The 13,122-nt window shown below is 40.2% G+C and overlaps 1 protein-coding gene across 1 annotated transcript in view; it reads left to right on the plus strand.

Annotated features, from left to right (window-relative positions):
• Positions 1-10,788, plus strand: part of GCLC (glutamate-cysteine ligase catalytic subunit) — a 32,375-nt gene extending 21,587 nt beyond the window's left edge. Inside the window, exons 10-16 of the mRNA XM_035321655.1 lie at positions 511-623; positions 1,309-1,401; positions 2,132-2,236; positions 5,095-5,176; positions 5,272-5,375; positions 5,471-5,591; positions 9,037-10,788. Of these exons, the coding sequence (XP_035177546.1) occupies positions 511-623; positions 1,309-1,401; positions 2,132-2,236; positions 5,095-5,176; positions 5,272-5,375; positions 5,471-5,591; positions 9,037-9,242 (824 nt within the window). The 3' untranslated portion in view covers positions 9,243-10,788. The remainder of the gene's footprint in view (positions 1-510; positions 624-1,308; positions 1,402-2,131; positions 2,237-5,094; positions 5,177-5,271; positions 5,376-5,470; positions 5,592-9,036) is intronic.
• Positions 10,789-13,122: the final 2,334 nt, after the last annotated feature.

The following is a 13,122-nucleotide window of genomic DNA, read 5'->3' on the forward strand; positions in this document are numbered from 1 at the left end:
CTTCATTATGAGCAGGTTTAGAATTATGCTTGAGTGTGTGGGGATATTTTTACATTTTACTTTTTGTTTTGATCATGCTTCTGATAGTGACTCTACTCAGAAAGTATCTGTGCATTGTGGTCTTGAGAAATTAAAAATTAAAAAAAATAAAATAAAATGAGAAACTGTCCCTAATTCAAATTCAGGAAGCTTAGTGTTTCATGTACTAATGTTTATCTTTGTGGAGAGAGCAGAACTGCATTAGGAAACATAGCACAGAGTTGCATCAGAAAACGGAAAGAATGGCAGCCACACCAATATCCAGTTGCCATTTCCAAAGGAGAACTTGTTCATTTTTCTCTTTGATCATTTCCTTCCTTCCCAAAGTAATCATTTAAACTTTAACAGGATGTGGTGGGTTGAGGTAGTATTGGAATTGGAACTTTTCATTTTTGGTTCTTATAAATCAACTTGTTTCCTAGAGCCTGCTTTGCAATGTCTGAAATGTTTCTCTGAATTTTCATTTTGTAGGTATTGACCACCTTTTGGCACAGCATATTGCACACTTGTTCATTCGAGACCCATTGACTTTGTTTGAGGAGAAAATACATCTAGATGATGCAAATGAATCTGATCATTTTGAGGTTGTATCTGATTTAGAGGAATTTAATAGATGTGTGTGTGTGTAAAATGTTGTTTCTTTATAGGACTGCTTAATTGGAGGATGACTGTATTAGCTAAGAATATTTTTTCCTGATTTTTTCACTTCAGCTGCTTGTTTAGCACGTGACTTTGTAGCTGTAAGCACATTTTTGTTTCACCATTTACTTAGGAGAAGATAATAGCTTATTTTATGTCCAACAAAATACAAAGGGTCCAAAGTAGTTACATAAAATTGTTATGGGAAATTGCATTTTTTGTGACTTCCTGAAAACTCTTGTGCATATCTCTTATGCATGTGTGTGTCTTACATAGATTTGTTAAAATCTGTATAATCATATAAAATATATATATAGTAATACTGTGTATTTTTACATTTGGATGAATCAATCTCTTATGGAAAGGCCATCTTAATCTCAACCCATCCTAGTATCTTTTATGTAATCCTCAAACAAAATAGCATGAGAAAGTATAGCATATCTGCTTCTAGGATGAGTAGTTACATTACAGTTTTTATGAAGTTGAGCAAGTCAGTTTGGAAGCATTTCTCTGTTAAGTTGATGAGCTGTTCTTGGGAAACAACTAAGACAGTAGTTATTTGTTCACTTTGCTTTGATCTTATAGATTGATGCGTATCTAGACTGACAGATTATTTCATGTGCTTTGCAGAACATACAGTCTACAAACTGGCAGACAATGAGATTTAAGCCACCTCCTCCAAATTCAGATATAGGATGGAGAGTGGAATTCAGGCCTATGGAGGTAAGGAAAGAGTCAATATGCACAAAAACACGTTCACTTTTAAGTGGAAGAGTATGCGGCCTGCTGTCATCAAGTATCAGGCCCTTATTACTTATGCTGTGTTTTCTCCCCTCCGAATTGCTGGACGCAAATGAACTGGACAGCAGCGTTTAATCAGACATGGGCTGTGGGAATGCAACTGACAGAAGAATCCACTGTAGCACAGCAAAGCATGCTAATGGATTTGGGGTGATGGGCAAAGGAATTAGGCTTGTACTAAAGCTATTGCAAACAAAGAGCCATTTAGTTTCCAGGGGCCTTATTTATCCAGTACTTCTGTTGGTACTGAACAATTCCACAGTCACTATTTTGTGCTTCATAAGTGCTTTTATTTTATAGCTGTCTATTTCAGAGCTGTCTGAACTGAATCCCCTAAGTAGAAATTTAAAAGCTATTCTGCATTTGTAATTATGCAGAGAGCCCAAAGATGCAAGTTATTAGCCTTTTGAAGCACAAGTGTGCTTTGGCATTGGATTAAAGGGTTCAGCTTGTTGAAGTGTGTGCACTGTGTTGTGCATTTGAAGGCCTTGATTCCAGCATGTACATCAGCATCTCTGCTAGTAGAGTGTGTGTGAATACAAGTATCAACATGAACGCTTGAGTCACACTTTTAAACTCTCCCAGATAGCCATCTATTTCTATGAGCGTGTTCCCACTAGAGTAATTCAGTCTCTAATCCTTTCATGTCTAGGTCCAGTTAACAGACTTCGAAAACTCTGCATATGTTGTGTTTGTGGTACTGCTAACCAGAGTGATTCTGTCATATAAACTGGATTTTCTCATTCCTTTGTCCAAGGTAGGTGTGAAAGGTCAGATGTATTATTACTAATTGCAAAATATTTTCATCCCAGTTGATTGTTATCCTCTGCAAGCTAGGAATTAACATTGGTACGCTTATAGAACAGTCATTTCTGTCTTTCAGTCAGTTTAAATCTGGACCAATTGGCATCAACTTCACTTCTACAGTATATTTAAAAATACAGCCATCTAATGGAGTTAAGCTTTATAGACAAATGGTTAGCTTTCTCTCGTTTGCATTTCATGGCTCCCTTAAAAATGTCTGATAGACCCTTATTTATAAACTCTTCACAGAAATTCTTAAGCTATCAAAAGCAAGAATGTCTTACCTGTTCTTAGAAGAAATAATCGGAATTTAGCCTTCAGCTTTTAGCAGTAAGAAAATGGCTACATCTTATCTTTGTTCCTCTTACACAAAGCCAAATTATGTCTGCCAAAGGTACTTCAACATAAATTACAAAATTAGCTTTTTCTCGGGGTGCCAAACTTGACTTTTCCATGTCTGCTTTCCCACCAAGATCCACATTTTCAGCAGCTTATACAAAATCATGCTGACTTGTTCTTTCTCTACTTATTCCTTTTGACTTACGTATTTAAAAATATAGAATTGACATTGTATTAAATTTATTATAAGTAATAAATTTATTATAAGTAGTAATTTTCAGTTGTTTATGCCATTCAGTGCTGGTGGCCAGGTACTTTAGCTCTCCTCATATGTTTATCTTGCTGTCTTACGTTCAGGGAAAGAATAAAAGTTAAACTTCAGGCATCTGTTCTAGTGCAAGTTCTATAAAAGGAGGAAGGAATAAATAGTGTATACACTTTGCTGGAGAGATGTTATTACAGTTGCCAAATGAAACAGGTCTGTGGAGATTTTTTCGTTCTCTTTTTCACAGAAGTATTAAGCCATTGTCTTCATTTCAACTGCAAACTCTTCCTGCAGACCTGCTGCATTTCAGTGAGCAGTAGCCATGAAGTACTGTTCTTTTCCTATTTGGTTGCTGTGTGGCTTCATGCTTGTTTAGTGAAAGCTGAACAAAATATTTCCCTGAAGCCCTGCTTGCTGCTGGTGTTGGAATTTCTGTGGAGCCTAACAATGTCAGACTACTACAGAAATGTTGATAAAAGCCCATTGTCACAAATCTGCTTTAAGAATGGGAAAGGACGTATTTCCACCGTTTTATGGGTGGGAAAAGTAATCTGTGGAGGTTAAAATAAGCTTCTTTAGTTATTTATTTTTATGTGGCTATAGCCTATATGTCACATTGTTTATATTTTGCTTTTGTTTGGGGGAGAGGGAAAGAAGCTGAGCACACTCAGTGTTATTCAGTATTGAAAACAGATACTGTGGATTCTGGTCACAACTGCAACTAGCCATGCAAAATTTGCTTTTTCCTTAATATCAGCCTCACAGTTGCTGAACTGTTTTGAATGAAATTGTCTTTGTACATCTTCCTGAGGCACCTGACCAGAAAATCCATTTTTAAAGGGATAGTCTTGCAATGCTATAGGTGAAGTTAAAGATCTTGTACAGCAGAAGGTTTTTGACAGGCTGTGTATCAGAAAACACTGCCAATGGTTGCTACAGTGTGGCAATAGTTCTGATGCTTTTCTTACCGTTTTTAATTACTGAAGTTGCAAATGAACAGTAATCATACCATAGAGTTATGATCTATTACTGGATGAAATCATACTAACCCCACAAAGAGCAATTCTCTTCCTTACGTTGGGGAGCTCAGATTTCATATTTAATACAGTAGTTCAGCTCTTAGAGTACACAGTTACTTTATATGGAATGTCTCAGTGAGAAAGTGCAAAAAATCTTTAACTAATGAAGACCAGTTAAGACCGAAAAAGGGCTTGGGTGCAGGAAGAATATGAAGAGAGTTTTTGATGGGGAAACCGAATCGAGCCTGCCAAGCAATTTAGCAGGTAATGCAACACCAAATTGCACAATCATTGGTAAACCTGCCTCTTGTAATTAAAAGAATACAGGCTTATGGGGCTAATCTCACGCTGATCTTTTCTGTCCTGTTGTATTTCAGTTAGCTAGTTGTGTAAATAAATTTCATAATATAGCATGAACAAAACCAGGCTTTTGAAAAACAAACTTTTGAAAGGCAAGAATTAAGATTTTATTTCCCTTAGAGGTGGAGCAAAGAATTCAGCAAATTGTATCCCTTCTTCTAAAAACAGTGTAGTAAAGCTAGTGTCCAAACGTGAAGTAATGTTAATTCCCCAAGAACATTCTGGTCAAAAAACTTGGACAAAATCTGTCTGGAAACTTATGAGCAGTGCTTTGTAGTTTGTAGACTTTTAGGGAAGCCTGTAACTTAGATAAACGGATAATAAAGGAATTCTAACAGATGTTCAGATATGGGATAGATACAATTCTCATACAATGTTACTGGGATTCGGTTTCTGAAAGTATTTTTTTTAAATACAGCGTTAACTTTTCTAAAGATTTCATTGATTTTGTTAATAAAAGCAACAAACTATTGCTAGGAAAATGGTAATTTTCTTCGCCTGTACTTACTTATGTTGCATCTGAATATGGAAAAAAATTTCAGATGGGATGCAACCTGTTGCCTATTTTCAATCCAAATTAAAAGCTTAGCATGGCATGTTCTAACATTATACTATTACCTTTTCTGCTGAAGACCTAGTTTTATAAAATGTGATCTCCTCGTGGTTTTGCACAAGAAATAAAAGTTTTATCTCCAGAGCTTAGCCTGGTGGGGTGAGATAATAAAAAAAACATAGAGGATATTTCAGTTAATGAGACCAAAATGTGAGGGTTTGGACAATCATAATTTTCAAAAATGTCACAAATCTCTGCAATAATTCTTTTTCTAGGTGGATGAAAATATGAAGGTGGCCCAGAAAAGAGATGCTGTGCGGCAGGGAATGTTTTACTTCAGAAAGGATATTTGCAAAGGTATCCTAGCAAGTGATCTGGCAACACAGTTGTTGATAATTAGTATATCTCTTGCCTTCTAACTGCTTCTTCCTTTCTCTTTGTCACTTACGAAGGTGGAAATGTTGTCGTGGACGGATGTGGCTCTGCGCAGAATGGGACAGGCACGGACACAGAAGAGTACATCTTAATGAGCATCGATACAATTATCAATGGGAAGGTCATAACCTCTTCTATCTGGAACACACGCCTCCTCTCCATCCTCTCAGAAATCTGATCAACCATGTTTCATAATAACTGTGTTCTCTTATATAGGAGGGAGTCTTCCCTGGTTTGATCCCAATTTTGAATTCTTACCTTGAAAACATGGAAGTGGACGTGGACACAAGATGCACCATCCTAAACTACCTGAAGTTAATCAAAAAGAGAGCATCTGGTATGTGTGACACTTTCAGACACTGATTTTCCTGGCATTTTTCTACTTCGAAAGTAATTGGGATGTTCTCTAATTATCAGTTGGGTAAAACTGGTGGCAAATGTGGCTGTCTGGTTAAGTGCTGAATCGTAGGAGCAAAGGACTGGAATGTGTTCTCTGGCAGATATTTGGTCCTGTTTAATTCTGATCATAAATGTTTCATGATCTATTTAGAACTTAAATCAGTAGCAATTGTTACACTACCCCCAAAGCTGCAGTTATATCTCCAAGATTTTTTTCAGGACTGCTGCTTTTGCCAGTGTATTGTCTACCTTGTGGTAGTCTGTACATAAACTGATCAGTACCTTTTTCCTGTAACTTGAATGTTTTAAGGGTGTATGAGGCCGGGTCTGATAGCCTGGTAATTGGTGCAATTCCTAAGCGTGCTGGCATTAGGTTAGATGAAGCTCTGATACGCTAGAGCACGGGGCCTTAGCTCCCCAGTAAGAGAGCCCTTCTGGAAGTAGCAAAACTCCTTCAAGTCAAAGTAAACCAGGCTCTTCTCCTGCCTTTCTCTTGCTATAGTGTTTTCTAAGATAGGTGGTATAATGACTTTTCATGCTGCTCCTTAAAACGCAACAGTATTCTGAGTAGAAGATGCAGGGTAATGTTTTCATTCAGAACTGGGCACGAAACAGTCCTCAGCAGCTTTATACCGATGTGTAAAACCTCTTTTGTGCCTTTCTTGCTGTAAGTTTAGCTAGACAGTTAATTTTAGTCTTAAAGGTCAAGACACAGATTTTTATTTTTTATGATGCATTCATTGGTTTTAAATGTAAGTGTTGCATTGCTTTTTCAATTCTTGGTAATTGCTATAGAGCCTTCCAGCTAAAGAGATTTTTAAAGCTGAGGTGAAAATCAGCAATCTTTCTTGCCTGTTAATTTAGTACTTTAGTAGCACTTCAGAATGCAAACAAGTTGTAATTAATTACTGCTTTCACTGAAAATGTTAGGTCGTAAGGCTGCTTGTTTGCAGGAGGCCTCTGTCCCTCAGATAACACAGACTGGGGATTTGATGCCTGGCTTAACTGGGAGGGAGGAAAGAAACCAGCGGGTAGAAAACATCTGAGGCACGTCAACCCTCAAAGTAGCAATGCTTCAAAAATACTCCTTTTTTTTTTTTAACATTTTTCATTCAAAAAAATGCTGCTGAAAAAAAGACTGCAGCATTTTTTTGTTGTTGTTGTTTCAAATTGCCCGGGCTTACCCCTGTGTCACAGGTGCTCCCATTCCAAAGAACTTCTTTGCTTTGTGATGCAAAGCTGAAAGCTGTGGACACTGCAAAAGTCACCTCTTAGACTTACACAGATGTAGAAGGTGTGAGGACAGATAGTCTAGGGTGTATATTTTAACTAAGCTTGAAATTACTGTAAAACGAAGCTTCATAAGAAGAACAATTCACAAAATAAGAAGCATTAGACGTCATGTTACTGTGCTGTATTTCTCAATCATGAGCTCTGAATTTTTCTGGTCTACTGTTGATCTGAAATCAAATGCTCCTGAATTGCAGGCTGTCTAGCATGAGACATGTCCACAGAACAGCCACTCATCACATTACTCTCCTCAAACGGTGAACACAGAGCACTTGTGAGAGTTAAATACTGGTGCCCTAGCTGCTGTGAATTTAGCCTTGCCCTGGCATAGTTCCTCAGTCACTTCTCTCACAGCACAGTTAGGTATTGCCCTCACTGGTTTCAGTGAAACTGCTGTGTGACTGTCACCACGCTCGGTGAGAATAGAGATGCGCTACGCAAGCAGCAGCTGCTGACCACCACCAAGTGGCAAACAAAGCAGGGTTAGGATGAGCTGCAGCAGGTTATCCTTGTGCCGGCACGCGCTCCCAGCTCTGGCTATCTGCAGCAGCGGCATTTTCACAGCCAAAGGTAGCACAGTTAGCATGGTGCCTGATAACAGCTCACAAACATGATTTCCATGATCTCTGCCTGATCCATCTTGAAACAACTATATTTTGGTTCCCACAAAGTCATAAAATTAATGCCACAATTTTATTATATGCTCTTTGAAAAAACTTACTTCCTTTATTTTTTATGTTTAAATGTGCTTCCCAATAACTTCATTACATGCCTTTTAGTTCCTGTGCTGTAGGAAAATGTTTCCCTATTCACTTTTCGTTGACATTCATGATTGTGAAAACTTCTCAAAATTTCTTCCAATCTTGAGATACTCTTCATCCTTTGTTTCTGCACTTGGACGTTGCCTTACATGTTTGTCAGTCTGTGGTGCAGTTTTCCTGATTCTAGTATGCTCTTTTTGAGAACAGCATGCGGTGTTCAAGGTGAAGGTTTATACAGTTTTATACAGATGCATACAGCTAGAAACAATGGCATTTATTTTCGGTGGAGTGATGGGGCTGTGTGACCACCAGGTGTCGGTGTTGTATGAGCTGCACAGCGCTGGGAGTGAAGGGCACGTTCACCAACATCTCTGGTTATGCTGTGCTCATCTCCTGGCCTCGCTGATTTTCTTGCAAGCCCCCTGCTGCTGATGTGTTTGAGAGCTTTCTCTCAAGTCTTCAGTGCCTTCACCAAATGTTCCTTGCATATTTTTCTTCTGTCCCTTTTTCATATAGAAGTGCATAACACTGGCCTCCTTTGTTTAAAAACATGACTTGTTTTTTGAGGAGCATTTTTATTTCTAATAACTTTCCATATTGCACTTTCCTTTCTTGTGCTTTTCATCTTTTTTCTGATTTGTGTTAGTATACCTCTGTTCAAAACCACTTGTAGAATATCTTCAGACAGTATTGATGACACACTGGATGCTTTTTACTTTTTGTTTGTTCATCCTTGCTTTCCCAAACTTGATTCCTCTTGTTTTTTAATAATAATCTTAAGAAAAAAAGTGTAGTAGAAGCCTTTGGCTCTTTCCTCTCTCTAATAAGGGAGCAATAAAATTTTAGCGAGGCTCTTCAAGCATCCTGTCAGCCTGCCATAGGGTTTTACCCCCGGAGTTACCTTAAACTTGTACTGATGGAGGTTTCCTTACATATGCTGTGTGCAGGAGCAAGGTTCGGCTCCCTAAGCACTGGCATCCAGCTGGCCTCCAGCTGCAGGTCTCCAGCAAGTGGTGTGTGTCACTTGGTGACCCTGAACAGAAGTTGGTAACACCTGTTCCAGCAGCTGGGTGCGATACTTCTCTCTGCTCTGTCTCATTAAAAGATCTGAAAGTTTGAAGATCATGCCAGATATGTGGGTTTGGGGCTATTGGTGATAGGTCAGCTGAATTGCACTTGAAGTATAGGCATTGTGTAACAAAAAGGTACACGTAGGAGCGTGTTTCTTCTGAAAACATGGACTATTCACTGATCGTGTGTGTAACGCACACAACTTTTTTACTGCTAAATTCGATGTGTAAACTGTGAAATTTGACTTGATCTTGCCCACAGGAGAGCTGATGACAGTTGCCCGATGGATGAGGGAATTCATCGCACAGCATCCGGACTACAAGCAAGACAGCGTGATAACGGATGAGATGAATTACAGCCTCATTTGGAAATGCAACCAAATCGCACAAGGCCAGGCAGAGTGCCCTGAACTACTGGGGGTAGGATTTAACAAGAAACAAAGTGGAAATAAAACTGGCTCTTTGTAATGAATGTTTCTCAAATATTAGAAAGTTCAAGCCTTTTAGCAAAGCACTAGCTAAGATACTGTGAATCTGATACAGCTTCATGGTGTGAAGACCAAAACAGGGATACTGCACTATAAAATGGGCCAATCTGCCTAAATATTCATTTAAGGCATCCTAAATAGGGCATATTCTTATTGTTAAGGTTTATACAATGTACATGTAAATAGTAAAATATTTTTATGATTAACATCAATGTATTTTAATAAGCATTGTATCTAAAGTTATTGTGAACTAGCTTGTAACTTTTTTATGCTTATTCTAGAAAGAAAAATTGTCCTGGACAGCTTTGTAAATGTAATGGTACTTGTATATTATATGCATTCCAGTTACTGAATGTTTACTGTAATTTTTTTAATCTGGAATGTGCTGAGTAATCTTCCTTATTGTGTAAGAAAAAAAAATCTTCTGGACCTACCTGCTTCAGAGACTTCTTCCTTCCATTTTGGCTTTGAAAGTATGTAAGAACAGATAAATGCATGTGCATCCAATTTGTTAATCTCTACAACAGTTTCTCAGTTGCCCCAAGACCTGCATCCAGTCATAGAGCGTAAAATTTGGAGGAAGAGATCTACCTTTATTCAGCTAACACAAATCTGCCTGTCTCCTGATAGCTGTGGTCTTAGGTAAGGGCTGCCCTATTCTTTAGAAACCTGCATTTCCCCAGCAAAGAACTAACATGAATACATGTTTTCCCTGTAGCAGCATCATTTTTCCCCTCCCAAATATGTTGTTACGGTTCAGAAACTTGCCTGAGTATCTCTATGATTTAACAAAAAAGCAGTAAGTGGGGAGAGGCAGTGAAAGAGAGAAAGAATTGGGAAGTGAACATAAAGATCTCTACAAAGATAGCAGAGACAACTGCTCTGGACTGTGGCACTGCTCAATTTCTGTTTCTCCCACATTACTGCAGTTGACAGCAACTGCAGCACAAAACCAAGGACCTTTTGGTTCTTCCTAAAGGTTGAGTTTCTCATTTGCCTCTTTATTAAAAATATTTGTTAGCAAGCTTATTTCTGATAAGGTACTTCGTGTAGGTAGCTGAGGTACCATGGAGCTGTAGGTATGGGCAACTTAATCCCCTCTATAAAGCAGATACAAGGAAATCATGGAGTGTACTAATCCTTTGAACTGGGAGCCAGTGCTGGGAGTGACTGTAGCATATTTAAAATCTAGCCATTGCAACTGTAAATAAAGCAAATTAATGGGCCCTTTTTAATTTAGCTTCTTAACTGACTCCTAAAAGTGAATTGCAAAGCTTAACGCAAGCATATATAATTACCTAAGGTGTAATAATTTTTACAAACAACTACTGGAGGAACTGCAATGAAGAGGTGCACTAAGAAGAAGCTTTTATGTACTGACATTAGAATTTGTTCTGTGTTCACAGGTGTGCTTTAGAGAATAAAAAGTGCTTTTTTTTCTGCAGTGGTGAATTTGTTTTAATCAAGATGTAGGCATATGCTAATTTAGTTTCTGTAACGAGGAAATAAAAATAAAATTTGCAGTATGTGTTGGTCACTTGCATCAGTTGAACCCCTGTTCTCAGATTCAAAGAAGCAAGAGCTGTGTGTGTAGCAAGCACAGCTCATGTAACCCAGACTCGTTTTGCACAGTGAAACTTCTCAGGGCTGACAGCAAATTATTACACTTGCAACACAGATATTCTTGTCATTGTCATGGCAGCATCTGCCTGAGTGCACAGCACTTGAAAGAACCCTTAAAAAAGCTGGAATGGTTTCCTGGGGGTCAACTTGCATCCTTTAAACATGAGATTAAATCATGGCCTGGCCCAGCAGGCGGCTGCTGTCCTGTAGATGACAGTAGCTGTTGTCCTGGCACTTAAAAACCATGAGTTCTGGTGCCTCTTGTGTTGCAGTTTCAGAAAGGACGGGAGAGGCCAGACAGGAGGCTGCGGCTGGTTTGTAAAGGTGTCCATGGCAGCTGGATGAGGAGTTCAGGTATGTGCCCCAGCCTGTTCTAGGCATGCGGCATGGTGAAGGCCCTGGGGCAGTGCAGAGTTGCTGCAGGAAGGGCAGGCTTTGAACAAGCCCTTAGAGATGAGCCTGTGGTGTCTGTGCCCACTTGGAGGTGGAGAAGCAAGCCCTAGCCCAAGCCCGTGCTGGCAGGCTCTGACTGACCTTCAGCAGAAAGCACGAGACGCTGCCTCGAGTTACGGATTCAGGATTTTGGGTCTTGCGGTCACCAGGTGCCCTCATGGAGATACTGACTCCTCCGCAAAGGGAGGGGAAGAAGCACCGAGCACCTGAGGTGAAAGGCGGTTGATTCCTTATCCCAAAACCTTATTAATGTGCTGAACTTGGCATTTCCCATAAACACTACAAAGTTTATTCTTTGTTTATGCCCCAGTTCAACCACAGTGATTTGATTCTTGCCTTCCACTTGGCTTTCAGCTGGAAGATGTTTTTCTGATTTCCTGAGGTCTCAACACTATAAGCAATACAGCGATAGCCAGTTTTCTCTTGGCACTAACCTACATGAGTACAATTTTTTTTTTTCCTGAATTATTTTTGCTACACTTGTATCATGGCCTAAATCTTCAAAATGTGGCTCCCTGTGTGTGCTTGCACAGAGCAGTGCGAGCACTTCGCTTCTCTGGGCGTGGAAGGGGTTGGTAGCTGCTTTCCCACATAATCTCCCCAATAAACATTTAAATTGCATTGGAGAAACATGTTTCCTTTGGAAACCTAAACGCAACCTCCGGAAGAGAAGTTGAGCCACCAATAAATGCTGTCTATGAATTGAACAATTGGGTGAAAATCAACATCTTACATTAAGCAAGAAATGGCTGTCTAGTCTTCTCTACGTCCATGTGTATAAACCTATTAATTTAACCCTTCAGTTTAATCATTTTATGAGGATGACGGCACAGATTTTGATGAAAGCATCCTAAATAATGCCTTGTCCAAGTGGATAGCAAGGTGTTTTGTATGTTGCTCTTGCCTTGGGAGGGTGCAAATTTTAGTTTTCTTTGTCCTGCACAAAAAGTAAAGCTTGTGTCTGATACCTGTTGATGAATTAGGGGGTTGTTATTTCTATGTTTCCTGCAATGGTCAGACACTTTTGAGAGCTCTTGTATTCCTAGGGCCAGTAATGAAGTGATTAAATAAAGATGCTGCCAGGCTCGCAGCTCTACCAGCCCCACTTTCTGCTGCTAAGAGGTGCAAACTGACCTAGATGCAGCAGGATACTCATGGCCAAGTTCTCCCTTTTTCTCAGAGGGAGCCCGTGATGACACAGCCGCCTGAAGAGGCTCTGGGAATTTATTTAAGGAGAAGGAGAGGTCATGTGCAGAAAAAGAGGCTGGGCGTGGTAGGGAACAAAGTGTGAAGGAGTGAAGCCGATGAGCACCGGGTGTCTGAAACCGCCTGCTCCTTCCCACGCTTTCCCAGGCAGCAGCTGTGCCAAGATGACCTCCGGCTCTCTGGCATTTTTCAGCTCAGTTTATTCCTTCCCTTAAGCCACTTCCTAGGCTGGGCTCTACGCTTTCCAGTCCTTTCCCATAGAAGCACGCTCACGCAGGGCCGGACGCCTCACCCCCCCTAGTTTACTCACAACATGGGCATTCAGAGGCCGAGAGCTCCGAGTGTTTCTCTTGGCCGTGTAAGGCACTGCGACTCCTTGCCCGGAGCCCGTCGTGCAGCTGCCTGATGGAAACCAGGGAGGCGTGCCAGCAAAACCTCCGCACCGCCAGCAGCTCGCCGCACCCCGCGGCCTGCCCGGCTCTTACTCAGCCCCCTGGCACCAGCTCGAGCGCCTCCGGTTCGAAGCAGCACGGAAAGGGATGTTACTGGTGGGAGGCCAGGCCTGGTTTGGGTGGGTG

This window comes from Oxyura jamaicensis, chromosome 3, assembly GCF_011077185.1.
Source record: "Oxyura jamaicensis isolate SHBP4307 breed ruddy duck chromosome 3, BPBGC_Ojam_1.0, whole genome shotgun sequence".
Taxonomy (NCBI): domain Eukaryota; kingdom Metazoa; phylum Chordata; class Aves; order Anseriformes; family Anatidae; genus Oxyura; species Oxyura jamaicensis.